The following is a 24,019-nucleotide window of genomic DNA, read 5'->3' on the forward strand; positions in this document are numbered from 1 at the left end:
CTTAACATTACAAAACAATTGTCTCTCTGGGAATGATTGTTTAACACTGAAAAAGTGTGTATGTACGTAGCTTGAAACAAAGCTAGTGCCTTATTAGCCAGCGCTTGTTTTGAGGTGGTGTTAGAAAGATGGCAACCCCAAATCCTCTGCTGTTTTATTCTTCAAAACTGGCACAAAAGTGAGAATGCATCAGGGTGGGTGGCAGGATTTATGTGATGCACATTATGTTGCAGGGGATCCAGGTGCAAGTTTGGAAAAAGTCCTTAGTGAAAATCATTCCCAGGAACAGTACTGTTGGAACATAACCAGGCCTTTGTGGGCAGCTAATGAAGAGTTATAATCAGGGACTTTGAAATTCTACTCTTCCTCCCCCTTGATGTGTGTGTGTGTGTGTACTTGTGGTTTGCTGGCTATCTCAAAATTAAGCTAAGGCTGGGAAGGAAGAGGTACAGAGATCTGTATTCATTTCAACAGCTTAGGAAAGGCTTTAAAAATGATTTTGCCACTAGTAAAGATCTAACTTGGGGGAATTCATATACAGTGATGCCTTGACTTCAGAGTTTAATTTGTTCCAGTGACTGAGCTCTTCACTCAAAATGATCTTCTCTCAAAGCAAATTTTCCCATTGAAATGATATTAATCTATTCCAGCCCCCTGAATTCCCCCCTTTTTGTTATGTGTTTTTAAATAAGAAAATGTACCTTATAAATAAAAAATAATGTATAAATGTACATTCATATAGAGTAGTGGTTCTCAACCTGTGGTCCCAGGTGTTTTTGGCCTTCAACTCCCAGAAATCCTAACAGATGGTAAAGTGGTTGGGATTTCTGGGAGTTGTAAGCCAAAAACATCTGGGGACCCCAGGTTGAGAACCACTGATATGGAGCAGTAAAAAAAGAAAGATCAACTTTAAAATGGTAGAAGCACAAAGTTGTGGTAAGGAAGCACAAAGTGAAGAGGCAGAAACCTCATTTTCTTCCTACTGTACTCATTCCAGCCTCCCTCCTTCTCTTGCTCTCTCTTTTCATAAAGCCAAACATATCAGGAATAAAACCCACACAAAATAATCTAATCCAAAGTTCCTCAAAGCAGACAAGAGCAAAGGGGACAGCAATCTCCCAAGATGGAGAAGAGCATGAGGTATTGAGATAGGAGGAACAGAGGCTGCTTCCTTGAAGCCTTAAAATCCTGTACACTCGCGCTAGTTCTCCCCAATGCACTAGCTCTTAACTTAAAACTCTGCTCTTATGTCAAAGCAAAACTGAGGCCAAACAAGAGCTTTTAATTCAAAACGTTCTTAAGTCAGACTGCTTTTAAGTAGAGGTTCCATTGTACATAATATTGCTTTTAGAAAGGTATTTAGAATTTTGTTGTGGGCATTGGAAGCATGCTGCACATAGATAGGAAGGAAGAATTACTTTAAAAATAAAAATAAAAATCTGAACCAGTAGGTAATATCTTGACTCTGTCTAGCTTGTATTTGTTTTAAATTAGGTCAAATTAATGGGGTCCTAGTGGTCACTGAAATAGTTTGCCACAAGTTTCAATCTGAGCCAACATGAATTTAGCAATCATGGCATTTGTACTGAAAAGTTAAGCAATTTGCTGATCTAAAACACCATATGCACAGGCTGTGCTGCGGCAAGGAATGGTGAAACTCTGCTTTCATCATGAGTAGAGTTGGTACTAGGGTGTAGAACTTTTGAAATAAACCAGTACTCCCTTGCCCAGTGTCTCCTAGTTGCTCTGGGCTACAATCTGGCTCCTCAGCAAATGCCTATCTCATGTGGGAAACTTGACATATACACCTATAATCCTTCTACATACAGTAGAGTCTCACTTATCCAACACTCACTTATCCAACGTTCTGGATTATCCAATGCATTTTTGTAGTCAATGTTTTCAATACATTGTGATATTTTGGTGCTAAATTCGTAAATACAGTAATTATTACATAGCATTACTGCGTATCGAACTACTTTTTCTGTCAAATTTGTTGTATAACATGATGTTTTGGTGCTTAATTTGTAAAATCATAACCTAATTTGATGTTTAATAGGCTTTTCCTTAATCCCTCCTTATTATCCAACATATTCGCTTATCCAACATTCTGCCGGCCCGTTTATGTTGGATAAGTGAGACTCTACTGTACTTTGTTTTGCTTTACCAGGTTTGTGCCTCTAGGCTTTGGACATGTTAGAGGTTCCAACTCCAAAGAACTATGGATCAGGGGGTTGCTATGCCCTGTTAATAGTACAGTACTTTAAAAAATGCTATAAAAGGCAATAACATGAAATGCCTAGATATGCTGTTTCCCTGAAAATCAGACATCCCCTGAAAATAAGACCTAGTAGAGATTTTGCTGAATTGCTAAATATAAGGCCGCCCCCAAAAGTAAGACCTAGCAAAGTTTGTGTTTGGAAGCATGTCCGCCAAACAGAACACCAGAGCATGCAGGATTGGTAAATGTATGTACCATAGATTGTTGTACATGGAAATAAGGGTAGTAACAAGAAATTCTTGATAGGATTTCACAGTTTGTCTGGTTATGTTGGTTTGTGATGACAACTACTGTACAGTATATAACAAATGCTCATTCTTTTGTTCAACAATAAATGTGAATTCTTCTTCATGGAAAAATAAGACATCCTCTGAAAAAAAACTTAGCACATCTTTGGGAGCAAAAATTAATACAAGACACAGTCTTATTTTCGGGGAAACACGGTATAGGATGGGTGACAGTTGGCTTGAGAACAGTACATGTGAAGGGGATTTAGGAGTCTTGGTGGATGACAGGCTGAGCAGGAGTCAACAGTGTGATGCAGAAGTGTCTAGATCGAGAGAAGTAATAGTTCCATTCTATTATGCTTTGGTCAGATCTTATCTGGGATTCTGTGTCCAGTTCTGGGCACCACAATCACAGAAGGATATTGACAAGCTGGAACATGTCCAGAGGAGGGTGACCAAATGATCAAAGGTCTGAAAGCCCTATGAGGAGTAGCTCAGGGAGTTAAAATATGTTTAGCTTGGAGAAATAAAGGATAAGAGGACATAATAGCCACATTGAAATATTTGAATGGATATCACATTAACAAGGGTACAAGCTTATTTTCTGCTGCTCTAGAGAACAGGATATAGAGCAATAGATCCAAATAGCAGGAAAGGAGATTCAATCTAAACATTAGGAAGACCTTCCTGACCATAAGAGGTGTTCAATAGAAATGGAGATTTCTTCTCTGGAAGTTTTTAAGCAGAGACTAGATGGCCATCTATCAAGAGAGATTTGTTTGCATTTTCTTGCATGGCAGGGAATTGGACTAGATGGCCCCTGTGGTCTTTTCCAACTCTATGATTCTAGGAACTGTACTGCACCTCTCTTGAAACACTTGTTATATTTACTTTAAGGTAAAAGTAAAGGTTTCCCCTGATGTTAAGCCCAGTTGTGTCTGACTCTGGGGGTTGGTGCTCATCTCCATTTCTAAGCCAAAGAGCCGGCATTGTCCATAGACACCTCCAAAGTCATGTGGCTGGCATGACTACATGGAGCCTTGCAATATTATAAGAGTTTAGAAAATGAAAAGATAAATAAACCTGATAACATATCAGTAGGGAAGTAATTAATTATTTCTTTTGAAGCTTTAAAAAATCTCTAAGTATCAGCCAATATATTTATTTCTGTCTCTCAGAGTTTATCTTTTGGCTTTCCAGGTGTTGTTAAGATTTTGCTAGTGATCAGTGATATTATAACTCATGCACTCCAAATGATAATCAGATGCATGTAAAAATTTCCTGTCTCTAGATAAGCGCTTAAAAACAATTCTGCCCTGGCTTTAACTGTAAGCTTTTGAATTTTCAACTGGAGCTTCAGGCAAGTGTTTATTGGTCCTTATGGAAACAATTTGGCAGGCTTTGCTAATCATTTGCTCTTTAGCTTTCTTTGAGTTAATTGTTTGCTAATATTATTAACAAGTGTGCAGTGGAGGGCAGCATTTGGGTTGTTAAAACACTGGGATTCTATCATCCAGAATATCACTGCCCAGCTATAACTGGGACACATGGTTAATTATCACATACTTTATTGATCTCCATGTTTGCTTTTTCAGAACTCTTTTTAGAGGCCCCAGCATGCACCTCCAGGCACCCTGTACAGTGTTCCCTCACTACTTCGTGGTTCACTTTTCACGGATTCGCTGTTTCGCGGTTTTTCAATAAACTCTAAAAGACCATTATAAATCATAAAAATTACAATTTACAACCTAAGGAAGGGAGGAAGGAGAAGCCAAAGGGAGAGAAAAGGAGCCCAAGCAGCAACGGGAGGAGAAGGAGGCAATTTATGAACACACAATTGGTTGGTAAAGACTTCAAATAGTGTATAACTACTGAAATAATATATAAATATTAAAATATAGTGTCCCTACTTTGTGGATTTTCACTTATTGCGGGTGGTCCTGGAACCTATCCCAGCGATAAGTGAGGGAACACTGTATATGTAACTACAGCACTCTCACAATCTCTACAGTTCCCTTCCATGACACCAAATGATACTTTGTCAATTTCTTCTCTCGGGAATGGTGCCTCCGTAGCACTGGCAAAAGGAGAAAGTGCACACTCACATCTTATAGTAATTTCTCCTCTGTGAATCTAGAAGAAATTTCTCCTATTGTCCCTTTTCCCATTTGTTTCTTTATCTCTAGTGTCTAGTCACTTGTAGCCCCTTTTTACAAACCAAACTTTCTTTATTCACCATAAACTATCATAAGCAGACACTTATGATTCTTGAGCAAAATGAGTGCAGTAAAACAAGATGGGAAGCAGATTTCCTGCTTAAGTGGGAGGGATGAAGGAAACAGTTAGCTAGGAAACAAGACATGGTATTGATTTCTGAAATACCAACTGATTGTGTTATTTGAACTATACTGCTCTCTTTTGTTTTGGCCATAGCTTGGTCATCAACAGCACCAATGGTACCAACAAACAACAGATCCTCTGCAGGTGCCAGCCACAGATGCAGGGGAGAAAACGCTGCTAGAAAATGGCCATACAGCCCGAAACTGCACAACACCACAAACAACAGGTTGATTCAAACTTCCAGCAGGCTGATCCTTCTTCTGGGTGCATGGGATGCCATGCGTTTCTCACTTCTACTCTGGGAAAGGGAAAATGATAAGGCATGTCCAAATGCTTGCTACACATAAGTTGAAATATAACCAAAGGTGGCCATTGTCAGCAATCCATCAGTGCCTACTTTCTGTTGTCCATAATTAATCCATAATTTGCTCTATGTAAAATACACTAGAAAAGGAAACATACTATCTGTAATACAATCTTGTCTCCATTTGACCTTATTAGTCTGTTAAAGCACAGACAATATGCCTTTGAGAATCAAATGTGTTTAGTTCATGCTTCCAGAAGCTCCACTCTAATTCAATTCTGTGTCCATTGTTTCATTCAGATTATCTCATATTAAAACCCAATTGAATTCTAGTAAGATTAGCAAAATAAATCAAAATTTAAATGGATATAAATGAGATTCTAGAATATGAGTCCACAATTTGCCCAAGCCTTTATCTTTAAAAGAGTAGCCAGGATTCTTCAAGGTTCTCACCAAATTGCTGGATCAATTTAATAAGAGCTTGGTTTTGACTGGATACTGATGGGACTATAAGACACATGGTTCATCTGTTTATTGCAGCAGATATAATAAGTATGAAAAATGGTCTACAATGACCTAATGGAAAAACAATATAGTTTTTTTGAGTCAAGCACCTAATGTACATTTTTCAGTTTGGACTGGTTTGTTCTGCTCTATTGAAAAAAAATGTCTCTGCAGTTTTTCAATTTGTCTCAGGCTTGGCTATGAATGAAAGTTAAATTGGGAAGATGGGGCAAAATGATGAGTTGCATTTATATTGCTTTCTTTTCAGAAAACCCTGCAATAATTTTTTCATCTCTAAATGAAAAAGGCTTTGTTGCAATAAAAAACAAAAACAAAATAAAGTCTCTTGATACTAAGTCATTGTATAGTTTGGTAACATAACTTTGATACTATGAGAGGAAGTATACATTCCACCCATTAAGATGACAAAATATACTTCTGATTTGATAAACTATAGTTTTTTTCCCTTTTCCTGTAAGAGAAAAAGATGAAAGATAGAAAGTAAAGGAGAGATCTTTTCCCCAAACAAGAGAGCTTTTCAAACTTTCTGTCCCCCAAGAGAGCGGAAAATGACTGTAGTACACTGTGAGCAGTCTTCAAACTACATGACAAACAATACTCTAGAACAGTGATTTCCAAATGGTGTTGTGACACGTTAGTGTGTCACCTGCAAAGAGTAAGTGTGTCACGCAAAGGTAGTTTAGTCAGTAATTGTAATCCTTGTTGGTTAATTTAATTAATTTGATTTAGCTTGATTAACTTGAGTACCTTCTAGTTTATTGTATCCCCATACATTTTGTTATTACGACTTATGTATGTGTCTGTATCTCTTATATGGGGTTGGTTTAACTCCCAGCTTGCTAGTAAATTTTTTTGCAGATGAATAAAATTTGTTTCTGTTTCGATAGCCATTCGATGAGTGACTACATCAGGGCCATCTCATTTCAGCAATGTGCTAGATCTTGCTAATTGTTGTGCTTAATGTTTTAATCTGATGTTAGTGTTTTCACTGTTTAACTGTGTTTTAACTATCTTGTGAATTGTGCTTTATTTTTTTTTTTTGCTTTGAGTTCTAAACTGGGAGAAGGGTGAGAGATTTTAAAAAATTACGATAATAATGCAGTATGATTTTTGTACCCATGGGAGATATGTTTCTGGCTGAAGTGTGGTTACATGGAATTTCAGATATGAGTGAACACCACTGAATTATTTCATTTCCATTCCCAGCATACAACAGAGATGCATTGGAGAACACAGAGATTCTTAGAAAATTCGCTTGAAATTTGCTAGGACCTCCAAGGCAATTCTATGACAACCTCTGTGGAAGTTCTGTAATTACAAGGGTCTTGCAGTAATAGAAATGCGGATTAAACAAGGATTAAGGTAGGATTTATACTACCCTGCCCCCATCAGAAATATTTTAACTAATTAAATAATCCAATTCACATATAACCTTTTCCACAACTGGATGAAATTAATATCAACTTAGGCCAGGCCTGCTCAAAAGGCTGTTTGGTGGAATATTGAACATATACATTTCATAGATAAATAAACAATGAAATCTGAAAGATCCAAACTTGCATTAAGAGGGCCAGTGTACAGCAATTCATTGTGAAAAAATGAATCTAAACTCATGTGTTAGTGGGAATTTGTAAATCAATTTAACATTGACTCCTCAATTTGGGACTAATAGATTGAGAGGTTAAGAGTAAAAAATATTTTATTGTTCATTAACATTGGACTATGTGCATATACTCCAATGCTTTGCCAAAAAAAAAATGTCTTGGCCACCATGTCAAAACCAGTTTATAATCACAAAAATGCTTCCCTTTGTACTAAAGGAGAAAATCAATTCATTTGGAACACACTTTTGAACTCTTGAGTAATTTGGCTTGACACCTGCATCAACAGCAATGTTATTTAGTAGACCAGTGACAGTTAATGTGCTATTTAGCACTTTGCTAATACCTACTTAATTCTACTTGAATGTGAAAGGAATCTACAAGATGTCCAAAAATGTTTACATCCTTTAAAAGCTAATAGTAATTATGGGGATTACATGAAGGCTCAGTTAACACATTTATATTGAAGAATAAATATTACAATAATGACTCGATCAGAATTACAAATGCCTTATGAAATTACAATTTTATGTAAGATATTCCAAGTGTCATCCCTGTGCAGCAACATACTGCTTGTGTTGTCGAAGAACAGATCTCACTTAAAGATTCTCTTGTAATTTTAAGACAATTTACAACATTTGGATACTTTAATACTGTTAAATGTGCATACATTTTAAAAAATGCATTAAAATGCAGAATTATAAGCTGTTAGGAGTGTATACATTTTGGGGACACACTACACACAGAAAGTGACATATTCTTGTAAACAATTTATCAAAGGAAGTCCTGTCTAATTCAAATGATCAAAGACATACTAATTGATTATGACAATCGAACCAACAGAGACATTAACAAGTGCCCTCCTGACAATAGATGCTATCTCTGTCAAGGGACACTATGTTGACCACATCACATGAGCAATATTGCCTGTCCTATGACAGTGTGACCTTACTTTAGGCGCGGAGCTAACCAGATCCCATCACACAACATAGATCTGCCTGAAGTGAGGTCAAACTGTCAAAAGAGCCAGCACCAAGAACATGTTCCATAAAGAAGAACAGCGGGAAGCTGAGCGGTGATGTTTCCCCCTGTGGGATGAGGTACGGGGCGATGCGGGGCGCGGGGTGACGGGGTTTCCCACGCTGGATTTGCCATGATTCATGGCAAATCCCAACACTATCACCCAACTTACAGACCTTAATGTGATGAAGTCCTAGGTGTCCTAGTCAAAATTTAACACCCCAGTCAATTTACTGGTAGATTGGGAATTGGTCACTGATTGTAGCTACTAGTTAGTGTCCCTCTACTCCTGTTTAATGCTGTTAGCTCAAGCAACCTCATCCATTTATGCCTGTACATTTGACCAGGTACATTCAAAGACACGAATGCTTTCTGGAAACATTTTCAAATGCTAAACAGTATTGAAGACTGCTCCCAAGATGGTAGTAAATGCTTTCATATAGGGCTGCTAACATCCAGGTTAAATTGTTCCGGCATTCAAATGCCTAAGGTATTTAAACTTTGGTTTTTCTTCAATATTCTTTCTTTAAAACCCAATTATAACTCAGTACTGAATACTAGGCTTCAAGTGATGGCCTCTGTTTTAACATTTGACACCTCTGAGAAATCGGATCTACTAAAATGGCGAAAAGGCTTCAGCTCTCTGGCATGTAATAATGCTGTATTCTGCTCTGCCTCCCATCACTGCAACAGATCAATAAATTAGGGATTATTTGAGATTCTGAGCTCACTGCCGTTGCCTTGGACAAATTAGCACTACAAATGTTTCTGCCAATCATTCAGTCAATAACGTTTCTGTACAGAATGAGCTTACCTTTCTTGGTTTGACTTTGTCATGGTAGTCATACTGAAAGATCCCTTTGTAGCTCAGTCCTAGCCACCAAGGTATTCCCTGCTTGTCCTAGGTGAGGAAAACATATAAGAGTCAATATTATTCCGGCAATATAACCAAAGGACAAAGGAAGTTATGACTTGATATCCTTTAAAAAATAATTATAAACAGGTTTGCCATATTTTGTTCAGTCCTGATGCACTGTACTTTGCTCCCTCTTTACAATGAATCCATGCGTGAGGTGCTTCTATATAGATGACTCATAGAGTTAGAAATAAAAATATATTGTGCGTCTGTTCTCCTTAACTGATTTTATGGGGTAAGAAAATGCCAGAAGAGGCAGTTGAGAAAAACTGGATAATTACAAATGAATGAGATCCACACTTCCCACATAAACTCCTTGAACACACAATTATGAGAGTCCAATAAAAGCCTCCAAGCATCTAATATTATTAGAAGTCATATTCAAGTATTCATCTCCATGCTTCTGTACATGGCATAGAAAGGAACAGGAGGCCCATCGTGTTCTTTGTGCTACTTCAGTGTCGAGTGCACATTATGTCTTCATAATTCCCTATCTAAGGCAGCACCGAAAGTCACTTCCAATGTTGTCAGTATCATCTCTCTGCCAATGTTGTCCATTTTCTACTATACTATGTAAACTGCTAATAGTTTTTTAAAAAATCTGTGAAACACAGTATAATTGACTAAATGTTTAGATCTGTAAGATAAAGAAGGATCAAAAAGCAAAAACATGAATTTTATTTCATGCAAGCTTGTTCATAGAGGTAAGCATGTACTGGTGGCGCAGTGGGTTAAACCACTGAGCTGCTGAACTTGTTGACCGAATGGTTGGTGGTTTGAATCTGGGGAGCGGGATGAGCTCCCGCTTTTAGCCCCCGCTTGTGCCAACCTAGCAGTTCGAAAACATGCAAATGTGAGTAGATCAATAGGTATTGCTCTGGCAGGAAGGTACACACACACACACACACAAAACAAGCAGAAGATTAATCTTTGTATGTGACTTTTATTTCTGTGGGAGGATGTTTTCTTCTTTAAAATACCATAAATAAAGAAATCCACATAGTTCTGGTTGTGAAAATAACAACAACAAAACCAAACCTCATTTTTAAGGGGGTTTGGTCCTAAACAAGGGAGACAAATGTTGACCCCTAGACCTGACCTATTTTTCATGGCCAAAATGACATTTTCAGTGCACTGCTGACACAACAATAAATCACAAGCTGAATATTAATGTCAAAATAACCCCAAATACCAAGGCATTAGGTTTACAGGGCAACCTGCAATAAACTAATCTATTCAAGCTACAATTCAGATATGATCATTCAAAGCTTTCATCCTAGTAAATTAAACCCTTAGCATTTATATTGAAATGATCTTTCTAACTATACATTTCAGATACCCAAAATTATTAAAGCTAGTTGTTTATCTTATTATGGTAGATAAAACAAAATGGTTATAGAAAAATGTTAATAATTATTCTGTTGTTATTGTTCATTTGCAGTACATTTGATTGAATTTTTTTAAATTGTCACATACCTTAACAGCATAATAGTGGACTCCATATGTTGGAAGCGATTCAACAATGCTCATGTAACTGTAGAAATAAACATTAAAATGGGGTCAGAGATGGAAATTGCAAAATATTATGGAAAGACAACAAATTGATTTCTAGTGAGTACAGGAATTAAAATAATAAATTTTTCTTAATAATAAGCTCTTCTAAACAATATGAACAAAATGGATGAATACAAATCATTATATATATATTTTATTTGTGTCAGTTTAGCTGGAGATTAGTAAGGACCAATGCAATCAATGTTAGCTACTTCAAAAGGGAGTTGCAGAGTTCATTAAGTTTTATTTGAATGGTAAATCAATTTTAAGTACCATTATTTGATTCTTTTATTGAAATGCTGGTTTATTTTGTAGTAATGTACTATTTACTAGAGTGACTTTCAATTGCTTTCTAATGAAATCGAAAATGAACATGTCTAGAAGAGTACTTTCTAGTCTGAAACAGCTTATGTGAAAACAGTGATTTCCAAAAATTCTGCTTTCCAGGTACTGATTGAACCCCAAAGTACATATTTCAAAATGCCTGTAAGATCACTACAATCTTGCTTCCATTGAGTGCACACACTTAAACACACTCACTACTCACCTGAAATTCTGGACGGATTAGTAAAAGCGGTAAAATTAACAAGTCCATCATTACTGATATTTGAATTAAGGAGCCCACAACAAACTTCTGAAAGACCTTAGAAAACCCTGAAATGCATGTAATTTGGAAATTCCTGCCTTACCACAGATGCATACACTGCTACAGGACAGATTACATGTGGAATTTACCACCCTGAATGCATACTATATATATCCCAGATACAAAGGTCATCACAGTCCAGTGTTATCCTTCCCAACTTACTTGACAATGGCTTGGCCTCTGGTCTGTCCATTCAGCTTCTTGTAATGCTCAATAACTCGGTCCTCACTTTGAAGGAGAGAAACAGAATCTTATTACCTTAAGCAGCTGGAAAAATAGTGAAGGACCTCCCCTGTAGAAGAGGTATCTCATAAAAGCATGGAAACAAACTGCAGGATCTAAAACATGTCTACAAATACTAAGCAACAGACAAAGAAAAAAAAGATCTGGTGAATAACTTAATGTATTTTTTAATTTTAAACACACATACATAACAACAGCAATAGAAGCAACTACAGTAGAGTCTCACTTATCCAAGCCTTGCTTATCCAAGCCTCTGGATTATCCAAGCCATTTTTGTAGTCAATATTGTAATATTTTGGTGCTAAATTTGTAAATACAGTAATTGCTACATAGCATTACTGCGTATTGAACTACTTTTTCTGTCAAATTCATTGTAAAACATGATGTTTTGGTGCTTAATTTGTAAAATCATAACCTAATTTGATGTTTAATAGGCTTTTCCTTAATCTCTCCTTATTATCCAAGATATTTGCTTATCCAAGCTTCTGCCGGCCCGTTTAGCTTGGATAAGTGAGACTCTACTGTACATAGAGCAGCAGTGCCTTTTAAATGCTAAGATAACGGAAAATGTCCTACATTGCAGGAATGTCTGAATTCAGATGTTGGTGGCTGCAATGTTCTCTATAGGAGTTTGGAATGGTACATTTCCCAGACAATCCAAATTTGATGACATAACTTCTCCAACCCTCAATTCCCCCAGCCCAGTCTTTGTAGGATTTGCTATGGGCCCTTTTGCCACACATTATGGCACATGGATGGTGCAGGAGGCATCCTATTTTAGCCTGTAGAGACTTTATTTCAGGAAGTGACAGGATTTCTGGCCTCATGTTTGAACATAAAAGGAGGTCTATTCAGGTCTATGAAAGATAAACTACTCCAAATACTGGCAATATGTTTTGGGGTGGCATACATAGAACCTTGGGGAGGTGCAAAAACTCCCAATGAAGATGCAATACTGGTGGTCTTCTACAGTGCGATCTTATGAAGGTTTCCTCGGAGTATATGCCACTGGAACCTAAATACCCTAAAGGCACTAGGTCCCATTTGATCTTGGAAGCTAAGCAGGATCAGATCTAGTTAGTATTTAGATGGGAGATTGCCAAAAATACTAGATGCTGTAGGCTACATTTCAGAAAAAGGAACTGGCACAGTATTTTTAGCCAAAGGCAATCCTCAAATAATACCTCAAAATATTCTTAGCCAAAGGCAATCCTAGAAATTCATGGGCCTAATATAAAGTGACAGACAACTTAAACACACACACACTCCACTGGAATTAAAGCTACTACCTTATGCTGAAATCTCATGGTTAATCTCTTAGGACACCCAATTTATGACATAAAAGTTGCCATTCTTGAACAAACAATACAGATTCCAGTGGGAAACAGCTGAATAATCATTCATTCATCTCCTGTTGCTTCAATGGGGGCAGTTCCCTTTTGTCTCACTCTATGTACTAATCAGTTCATCTATACAGGCAGGGAATGGCAGACTTACTGGCCACTACATACTTTTTTTGTACAGCCTCTGCTTAGGTAATTCACACTGCCTGTAATTTTTGGATTTCAATTCTCAATAGCCCTTTAGATTAAAATCCCTTCATCAAGAGTTCATCTAGAGCAGGGGTGTCTAATTCATTTTCACCAAGGGCCACATAAGCCTTATGGTTGCCTTCAAAGGGCCATTTGTATAAATGTAACTATGTTACATGGGCCACATAAAATTACGTGGTGGGTCAGATTCATCCCATGGACCTTGTGTTTGACATGTGTGCTCTAGAGAATTGGAGTGGGGGGAAAAGTTCAATGTGTGGGTAAAGTGTGTGCCCTGGATCCCACTTCCTATCTCCAGTTTTGCAAAGCTGTTTTAATGATCCATTCTTTAAAAAAAACAACCCAAAAATTGGACCCAAAGCCCCACAATGGATTCACGCATGCAAAATCTGTCCCCCAATCTCCTTCAGAGCTCTCTTCTCAAATAATATCTTTATCTTCCATGGTCATAGAAAGTGATGAAATGCCACTTCTGGTTGCTCACTTAAAGGAGAAAGAGAGGGAAAACAAGGTGTGATGGCACACCTGGTGGGAGTGCGGCACTGGGAGCCGATGGGTGGAAAACTGCCGCCTCATCCCTACAGTTACCCAAGTCTGATCTAGAATTTCATTTACAAAATGTATTTCATTTTAAATTTCCATGCAAGGGGACAATGTCAAATAAAAAAATCCCAGAAGAACCTTTAAGTGAATTATTGTGTATCATTTCAATTCAAGTTTTTAGCAGCCTAGTGGCGTTACTAACAAGGTGATTGGGATCACCAGCTAACATGGTCTTGTCTCTAAACTAGTACTCCTTTGGTTGCATACATAATGCTATATGACTTCAAGTGGCTAATGCCTTAACATGATTGAAATGGCACAGACATAATATGCATGGCTGTAAATCTAATTATTAACAGTGTACTGAAGCCAAGCTTCACATGGAAATTGACAATGTAATGATTAAAAAGATATTGACAGCCACATATTAGCTACCAATAAAATGAATATGGTCTTTCTTAACTCAGGATCTTCAAACCATGGTGGGAATTTACTTTAAGGGGGCAGTTCAAGATTCTGTTATATTAAGGATTGGAGAGTACATATGCATTCTTCTTTTATGGCAGAAGTGGGGAAACTTCGGCTAATGTCTTAGACTATGGTTCCTATAAATCATTCATTATGCTGGATAAAGTCCTGTGAGTTGTGAAGAAGGCAAGGAAATTTGACCAGGTATCTTCAAAATCTAAGGGGTTACAATATTCTCACCCTCTGCTCTAAGGAACAGCATTTTCCGAATACAAAGTTATAAATGACTTGGTCAGCAAAGTAAAACTGTAGTAAAAGGTTATCTGTGATGAAGTTAAGAGGTACAAAAGCACTCAATAACCTAGTCCCCCACTTGCAAACTGAACTGGCAACAGCTATTTTTTACTATCTGCTGTATGTAGGACCTGAAAAATAAATGTAGATATTCAAAAATGGACGGGAGGCAGGATAAATGGAAAGGAGAGGTAGAAGTCTTAAAAACAGAATGCTCTAAGTAAAATGACTAGTTTCAATTTAAGTATATGTACAGAATCATTGAGAATCATTTACCAAGTTCATATTAATTAAATGGTTTCAATTAGGATATACAGTTAGACTTAGGCCAGAATCTATAGCTGTTGTCCAGAGACTAACGTCATTTACCACCAAACATTTATCTATTTTTTAGGAAAAACATGGCCAACAGAAAGAAACACAAAAGTATATATAAGATGCGGCAAAGCAATGTCTGTTCAACAGTTGTTACAAGCATTTTGTTTGATAAAAATATTTTGAAAAGAAGTCTGAGAGGTTCTAGCAAAGACAGATGGCAATGTCAGTGCATTTAAAACAAGGCAGCCATATTCCAGCCCCTGAAATCTGGGCATTTAATTTGCATGTGATGTAAATTCTTTTAACTATTCATTTGTTCTGATTTGCATTTTCATTATGCAAATACAATATAAGTAGTATTTCATTTTTGTACCACTTGTTACAATTTTGGTACTGTTGTTTTACAGTAACCATGTAGACTGTTTTACTGTGTAGACAAGCCACAGTTAATTTCAAAGGTATTACATGGTTGCTGTTGTTTTAAGAAACCCAATACAGCTGTGTTTGAATGTAACGATATTGGCAGAAACAGTCCCTGGGCAAGAAAATGTGACTATGCTTCCAATGTAGAGACAGAAGGAGGGAAAATAAATAGTGATCCCTAACTAGAAAATAAAAATCATACTTCCTTGTTGTCATCAAAAGACAAGACAAAAAAATTAAAACAAAATAATAAAGGAGGAGATCAGAGAACTTTCTGCCCATAGCAGGGCTTAGAACCCAATGCTTTCAAAAGTAACATGAAAGAGTCAGCAGTAGAAAAACAGCCCTGCCTATCTTTGTTGTATCAAACAGAATTTTCCCAAACTAATTAATATTTGCACTGATGAAAGAGAAGGGAAGAGACAGATGGGGGATTTATCTTTAAGTCATTCCAAATTGAAATAGGATGCTGTCATCTTTTCTAATCTGCCAGCTCATTTAATGTTCAGGTTGTCCTGTGAAGGCAATATTGTAGCACAGAACATTTCATGAGGCTCTTTGCAAAGAATTGCAGTTCTTTATTTATATTACATTTTATCTCACCTTTGCATTGCCAAAAAGCTCCACAAACTAAGAGAAACTAATTGGCAAAATTAAAACTGAGTCAGAAATGAAATAAAAATAAATTATAACAATACAGCCACTGAGCTCATCACAATAAACAGTCATCCAAACAATTTAAAAGGCCGCTCTTCCTAAAAACAGCAAGAATCGGATATTACCACAATTCTGAAAATCTTGGTTCTCACTGTCATGGGACAAAGCTCATGTGAACGAACAGTTTTCTGTACAAAAGAAAAGAATTATCCAGGGAATGTAATTCTGGAGGTCGAGTTTTGTGAGGGAACCTGTGACTAAACATTTTCAAAAACTTGGCAAAAATCCCCTAAAGTCATTAAACTGTTGGAAAACCATTATACATGTATAATGAAGTCACAAACACACTAATCTTAGAATATCTCCCATAAAAATGATTGAACGGTACTGAAAATATAGGAAAGTTACCAATAGGCAAGAGATGGATGCTCCTTAAGTGCTTGTGTTGGAAGAGCTGGAAGCTTCTTTAAGTCCGTCCTTACGATTTCATTGCTGAAAAAGACCAAATTAAAAAGCACATTCAGTTACAAGAAATTAACTACGAGTCTTGCTATGGCTGGCTGACTACTCTGGCTTGAACATCTGTTCTCTCTTAATGAAATGCTGTGGGGCAGCTTCCCCTCCCCCCTATATTTATTTTGCATTAGGGAATATAGTAACCTTTCCACTATAGTATTAAGATTGGAGCAAAGCTATCACAGATGTCTCAGTTTCCTTTGTCCTCCATTTCATGCTGTTAGTTCTAAAGGTAAAAAAAAAACACAACTGTGTGTTCTCTGGGAAAAATTCTGCAAGAATTTTGCATCTGGGAAGAAGCATGGAAAAGGTACAGGAGAAGTCTGCTTCGGTTAACTATTTCCAAAGCATCCCAGAATGTATGCAATTAAAGTATTTGCCTGGAACCCATGTCTTAACAAGCCTCTTTATCAACAGTGGCTGCCTGAGGTAGAGATTATGGTCCTTATTGTTGTTGCTCTTATTGTTGCTGTTGTTCTTACTGTTTGGTTGGAAAATTGGGGGAAATTTGAACCGCAGTAGTAGAGAGGATAAAATACAGTTAGCAAAGCTGAGAAAACGTACCCCTTCACATTTGTGAGTTTCACTTTTGTGGATATAATTATCTGTGAATTTTATTAATATGTTCTTTCTAGGAATCTCTAGGCCCTCCAGTGCAACTCTATGGACAACCTCCAATGGAAGTCGATCACAAAGTTGCACTAGAGAACCTAGAGATACCTAGAGATAATGTTTTCTAGCTATTTGTAGGTCTTTTGGTGTGATTATGTGGTCAATGTCTGGTGAAAGTTGACCACAGTGTTGTGCAGGACAGCCTCTAGATTTCTAGAGATGTTCTCTCAGGTTAAAAAAAATGTATTATTGAAATTTCATTGAGATTCTAACTCTATTGAATGTACTGTTTAAAAATCTGAGGTTTGCAGACTTGCTAGCACACTTCTAATAGGTCAAAATGACTGCTTGATTAATGCTGAAGTCTATTCGGTTCTGTTTTCAAAATAAAATACTCAGATACTCAGTGCAATGCAGTTCTCCACCAACCAAGCCTCTAAATAACATATGAATACAAACAGGACATTTTAAAGGTTTGGAAAACAGTCCAACATTTGGAATGTCCTTTTACCCCACTGTGCTGGCACATATGTAAAAGTATGCGAGATAATATCAGGATAGCATCTAAGGGCACACAGCACTGACATGAAAACGTATACTCCACCACAACTGGTAATGAGAAAATATTTGTACCACTCAAATAACCGCATTCCATATAAAAGTAACAATTGAAACTATGGGGAGGGGGAGAAGTGGATTTTAGAGATGTAAACCACTGCTGTTTGAGTGCTTTGCAAATATCACATCCCTACAACAGCAGAATTTCTTTAGAGAGAAAAGGCATGGGGTCTTTTCTACAACTAATGAATAACAGGTGAATGTTGTTTTAAGGGAAGGGGTGTTGACAGAAATCTCCAGATTCCACTTTATTGGTATTTTAACTTGCAATTTAAACAACGATATTTTCTCAAACAGAGAAATCTCCCTGCATTTGCAATATATTAGGGTTTTGTTTTGTTATTGTGCAGGAAAGCTAGTGTCTACACTCTCCAGGGTAGCCAAATTCTTCTTTGCCTCTCTTATAAGGAACTTTTCAGCCAGAGCCAGAACAGGAAACCTTGGCAATTTGTCCAAACCTAGCAGGGAATGTCTGGGTATCAAGAGAAAGGAGATTCCAGAGTTGAAGTTTCAAATCAAAGAGACAACAGTTGTACAAAATGACAAATCTCCTCAAGCTCTCCAAGTGTGAAGTGTCTAAAGTACTTCTGGAACTGCTAGTTGTATACCTTTTGTACAACAAAAAAACCTTTTAGAGGGCAGAGTTCATATATCAAACTTTTGATGGAAACAAACCTTGGACTGGGAACTTGTGTGGTTTCAGGGTTGCATGGCCGTGTCCTAGCAGCATTTTCTCCTGACGTTTTGCTAGCATCTGTGGCTGGATCCTCTGAAGATACCAGTCACACATGCAGGCAAAATGTCTGAAGAAAATGCTGCTAGGACACAGCTATACAGCCCAGAAACCACACAACACCCCAGTGATTCCGGTCATAAAAGTCTTAGGCAAACCTTGGACCATTCAATTCAGGGCTTTCTGTCTATGTGGAAGATGGCAATGGTAGAGTGCAGCTTATAGTTGAGAGAAACAGACAAAAGTTATTCTGAGGACAAAGCTAGGTGTCCATCCATGTTTCTGCTCAAGCCACGTACGAAAGGGAAAGGCTTCCTTTTAAAAACATGCCACAGTGGAACAAAGTGGAGCAAAGACATAATCTTGGTTTGTAACCACAAGGGAGGATACTGCCCATCCCATAAAACTGTTCTCAATGAATTTTTCCTTTATCTTCCACATTTCTAAAATTGAAATAATGTAAAACTCCAGTTGAGCATTAAAAAAAAAACCACAAATGTAGTCATCCAAAGAAAAGGTGATGGGAGTTACCAAGGGAAGACAAACGCAGCAAGTATGGGAGTTTAAGATGTCTCACTCTAGACACTTTGAAACTGTAAGTGGTGTTCTGAACATTGGACTATGGCTCTGGAAACTAGATATGAATCACTGCTTACTAATGCAAACGGAATAGAGGATCTTGTTTAGGTCATGTTTCCTTAGCATCAGAGGAAGACAACAGGCAAACCCTCTTTGAACAAATTATGCCAAGAAAACCCAGCCTTAGAGTTGCCATAAGTCAGAAATGACTTGAAGACATACAGGAACAAAGAAAAAAATTATTGGGCAGAATCCTTGCTTGAGTATATAGAGTTGGAAGAAACTACATGGTCCACCTAGTTCAAACCCCTGTCAGGCAGGAAAAACACAATACAGATGGCCATCCAGCCTCCGTTTAAAAGCTTCCACCACACTCTGAAGCTGAACACCTCTTACAGTCAGGAAGTTCTTCCTAATGCTCAGGTGGAATTTCCTCTCCTGTCATTTGAACCCATTGCTCTGAGTCCTAGCCTCCAGGGCAGAAGAAAACAAGTCTGCTCCCTCTTCCTTATGACCTTGCAAATATTTAAACATGGCTCTCATGTTAACCTTCTCTTCTGCAGACTAAACATACTCAGTTTTTTTGAGATGCTCCTCATAGGGCATGTTCTCCAGACTTTTGATCATTTTAGTTGGTCTCCTCTGGACACATTCCAGCTTGTCAATATCTTTTTTGAACTGTGGTGTCCAGAATTTGACATGTTCCAGGTGAGGTTTAACCAAAGCAGAACAGAGAGGCATCATGACTTCCTTTAATCTAAACACTATACTCCTTTTGATGCAGCCCAAATCCCATTGGCTCTTTAGCTGCTGCATCACACTGTTGGCTCATGTTCAACTTGTTGTCCTCAACGACTCCAAGTACCCTCAAAGCTACATCCCTGACCCTTCTCCACATTTCTCCTGTATATTGTTTCATCCTTTTATTCCCAGAAAAGAGCAGATGCTTGAAAGGAGTCAGAGAGGGCAGAAGACTGTGTGCAGCAAAAGAGCATAGCAAGACAAAAAGTGCAATGTAGACAAAATTGTTATTTTGTTTAGCTTTTTCACACATCTGTGCAGGTAAGACGTACCTGAACAGATGTGTGAAAAAACTAAATAAAATAAAATGGTACGACTACCTAATTTTTAATGTGAATAGTGGTGATATGTCAGCAAAACACTTGAAACGGCTTGTTCACACCTTGCTTGGCCCAAATCAAGAGAAAGAACATAACGGAAGTACTAAGGAGCCTCCGCTGCCTAGATTTAGCTGGAATGAGATTATTGAGTGGGGCTGGATATGCACCTGGAATCTCATACACTACCCTGGCCTGTTACGTTACATTATTTATTACAGTGTGAACTGGATCTAGAGATTTTTTTAAAAAATATTCTCTCTTTTTTAAAACACATACAGCTACATGACTTGACATTCAGCAAGTTGGATCCAACCATTGTCTGGGAGAGGGGGAGCCAGCCGTGTATGGCAATTACCCTGTTTTTGCATTCTTATGAAGGAATTAAAATTGGGAGGCTTTTCAAGCCCTCACTATGTTTCAAAGGCCTGATTTAAATTCAAATAAAAAAGGAAACAATTCTTCAAGAAAAAAATACTAGGGGAAGCACAGTGTTCATCATTACTGTCTGGTGCAATAAGAAAGGCGGCGTGTTGGCTCTTGTAATTCATTAACATACACTAATTGCTTAAGTGCAAGTTCATTACAAGGAATGAAAATTACAAACTGCACATTTCCATTATGCAAATGCATTCCTTAGTGGCAATTAACCCCTCTGCTTTCTTCCTGTCTGATTACCACCATTTAGTACTCCTCAGCTTGATGTACTTTTCCATCTACTTCATTACATGTCCTGATTCAAAATGCCAAAGATGGATAGTTAAAGGCTGCTGTTCAAGGAGACTCCTTTGTGGCTTTGTTTTGCATTAGTTTATTTGATATATAGGAGTATTTAATCATTGTTACACAATATTGTTCAGCATTTGACTGTTGACATACAATAATCTTCATACAAATTGATGGCCTGTAAGACTTCAGCATTTTGCACTTGCTAAAATTCTTCCCTATGACATGTCTGATCTGTGGATAAAATGCAGACTGTTTAAAAATAAATATAAAAACCCACTTGGAGACCTGATTTAAATCAGAATCAGGGTGCTCTAGAAAGCAACTTTTCTTTCCATGCTATTTCCGTAATTTATCCCCTATGCCCACTGCTATCTGCTTCATAATTGAGTTAAAAGAACTAAGATTTCCCACTTAAACCTGTGCAAAGGTTTCCCGCAAAAAAGAAGAAGAATAAAAATGCAAAGCGATGACCTTCACCTATCCATGGAAAACTCAGAACTACTTTACATTTTAGACTGAAAAATAATGATAATTTTAATAGGATATATGTGGCTCCAGGCCACTGGGAACTTGCTCTGGAGTGCATCTGTATTTTCAAATGTGTTTTAATATTTCTTTTATGATAAGTAAAATATTGCCAGTCTTATTATTTGATTCATAGAATTGAGTCATGTAATGCAGTTTGAAACTAGATTATATAGTCAGCATAGACTCATATAATGCAGCTTCACTGCACTAAACTGCATTCTATGTCTACACTGACAATTTAATGCAGTTTCAAACTGTCAGTGTTGATAGGGCCATAAAGGTATCACTACAATTCTTCTTCATGTTTCATTATGATCAATATGACAGCTCTGTTTTGTTTTCAGATAAATTAAAAACATTCAAAACTAGCTGAGAAGAATCCAAATTGGTCCTTTCATTTAAGACAATACAAATTTGTTATGAGGAAAATAGCTTAAAACCTGAGACAAGAAGCATGCTTTGTGAAGATCTATGGCGGGAAATTGTTTTTATTGACTCCAAAGCCTTCAGATAATTACTGTCTGGCAATTCTCAGAATCAATGGAATTGAAGCAGCCTATTGTGGCTCTTATAGCTAGTTTTCTTCTCCACTTTGGCAGTGCCAAAAACCATGGGATTAGAATCCTGATCTTGTCATCTTGAGATTTCTTTCCTCATTTTCCTGCTTTAACAACCTGTACAGTTTTATATACATGTAACTGAGATGGAGGTATGCTCAAAATGATGAACAGCACATGCACTAACCTAACAGGAACATACTAATAAGGCAGCAACAAGAAAATCCCTTTCCTCGAGTGATACCCTAGCATTCTAAACTTTCCTTGTTGACAATTCAGTTTTACTAGCAAACTGGAGGCTAGACCAACCCCTTATTATACCCATAGACTGCAGGTGACACACCAATGTGTCCTGACACACAGTTTGGAAAGCTCTGCTCTAGATGTCTCCTTCCCTCCCTCCCTTCCTCACAGAAATGCTTGACCACTCCAACAATTATCATGTCAGACTACACAGAGAAGCCATTGAAATTCACAAGCATGTTGACAACTTCAACAGAAAGGAGAAAACCATGAAAATGTACAAAATCTGGCTACCAGTATTAAAAAACTCAAAAATCAGAACAGTAAATAAGAAGCAACTCTCTGATACATGGGAACTAGGGGCAGCTAACAAAGGATGCCCCCAGGCAGAAATTAGCCAGTAGATGAAGCCATTCAATGCAAATTAGGGTGATTAACTTTAACATTCACGCTGGCTTCCAACTGACAAGAGTTCTTCCCTCACCCTGGACTTCCCACAGATATATATAAACCTTCCTTGCTGAGTTTCTCCATACCTCACAACCTCTGAGGATGCCTGCCATAGATGTGGGCGAAACGTCAGAAGAGAATACTTCTAGAACATCACCATACAGCCCGGAGAACATAAAACAACCCTCTCTGCTCTAGAGTCTACAACATGTAGAAAATAAAAATGGCCAACCACTGTCCTCACATTAACTATCATATAAATCCACTGACACGGGACTACAACCAATGCCAATCCTATCTAGAGTAGATCCATGGCAGTCACTGGGATTTAAGTTAGCTGTAACTAATAAAATCCACTGCTTGTGCAGTAGGTAGTATATGTAACTAACAAAAAGGGTTCCACCAAAAGGCAATGAATCGGAACTGGAATAAGATTGAAGATAAAAAGGATAGTGTTGTGGAAATACTGGTTATCTGTTTGTCTGTTTGAATATTGCAAGTTAATAGTGTGTATGAGTATGATGATGAAGGCATGAGCTTTACAAATAATAGACATTATGTATTCTATTTTTTCTGCATTTAGTTCTGCATGCTACTCTTCTCTACTAGCATTGTGGTACAACGGTCACAAGCTGGCAACAATCTTTCAATGCTTTCGCTGCCATAAATCAATTTGCATGGAAAAATAGCTAAAGATTTCTCCTGGCCTTTTAGTGGAACGGTAATATGAATGGCTGAGATACTCTGAAATGTTATGAGTTGAGCAATGAAAAACAAGAACAAGCTTGCATTTGTTTGTCACAAGCAAGTCAGGAGGATTTGACAAGCTGTTGAAGGTTCTGAAAATGACGTGTCAGGGGACCTTTGACAAGGGTTGCTTTATATATCATTGTATTCCTGAAGTCTACAAAATGGAGTGTGTATTTGTTAAGGTGAATGCCTTCCATGTTCAAGAAGAGATTCAAATGATTTCAAGGCAAATTAAAAATACATTTGAAATCACGGCAATTAAAAAGTTCTCTCCATTTGGGACCAAAACCAGTCCTCAGGATTAAAGAAGGAGGAAGGGAGGGAGGGAGGGAAGGAGACATCAACTTTGTGTTCTCGGCTCCACTGTGACCTCTTTCACAACAGAACACCCATTGTTCTTTGGGGAAGCTCACTTCCAAAATAAGCCAGATGGTAACAGAAACTAGTTTTGAGGACATGCTTTCCAGTCTAATAAGTTCCTTGGTGGGATCCAACTGTTAACAGTGCAATTTATTTCTCTCATTCCTGGTGTCTGTTTTGTTCTTGTAGTGATCTTATAAATCAGATCAATAATAACTCGAAGCTTAGGATAGTAAGAGTTTGACCCTGCTTTTGAAACAATTCTGCCATTTTGATGAATTATGGCAAGACTAGTCACTTTCTTAGAAATTTC

At 37.5% G+C, this 24,019-nt stretch overlaps 1 protein-coding gene across 16 annotated transcripts in view; it reads right to left on the minus strand.

Annotated features, from left to right (window-relative positions):
- frmd4a (FERM domain containing 4A) overlaps positions 1-24,019 on the minus strand; it is a 485,341-nt gene that overhangs the window by 67,637 nt on the left and 393,685 nt on the right. For all 16 annotated transcript variants that reach the window (XM_062983558.1, XM_008111470.3, XM_008111469.3 and 13 more), the window contains 4 exons: positions 16,322-16,405; positions 11,577-11,642; positions 10,691-10,748; positions 9,113-9,199 (listed from right to left, as the gene is read on the minus strand). In XM_062983558.1, the coding sequence (XP_062839628.1) occupies positions 9,113-9,199; positions 10,691-10,748; positions 11,577-11,642; positions 16,322-16,405 (295 nt within the window). The remainder of the gene's footprint in view (positions 1-9,112; positions 9,200-10,690; positions 10,749-11,576; positions 11,643-16,321; positions 16,406-24,019) is intronic.

Source organism: Anolis carolinensis, chromosome 5, assembly GCF_035594765.1.
Source record: "Anolis carolinensis isolate JA03-04 chromosome 5, rAnoCar3.1.pri, whole genome shotgun sequence".
In the NCBI taxonomy this organism is placed as follows: Eukaryota; Metazoa; Chordata; class Lepidosauria; order Squamata; family Dactyloidae; genus Anolis; species Anolis carolinensis.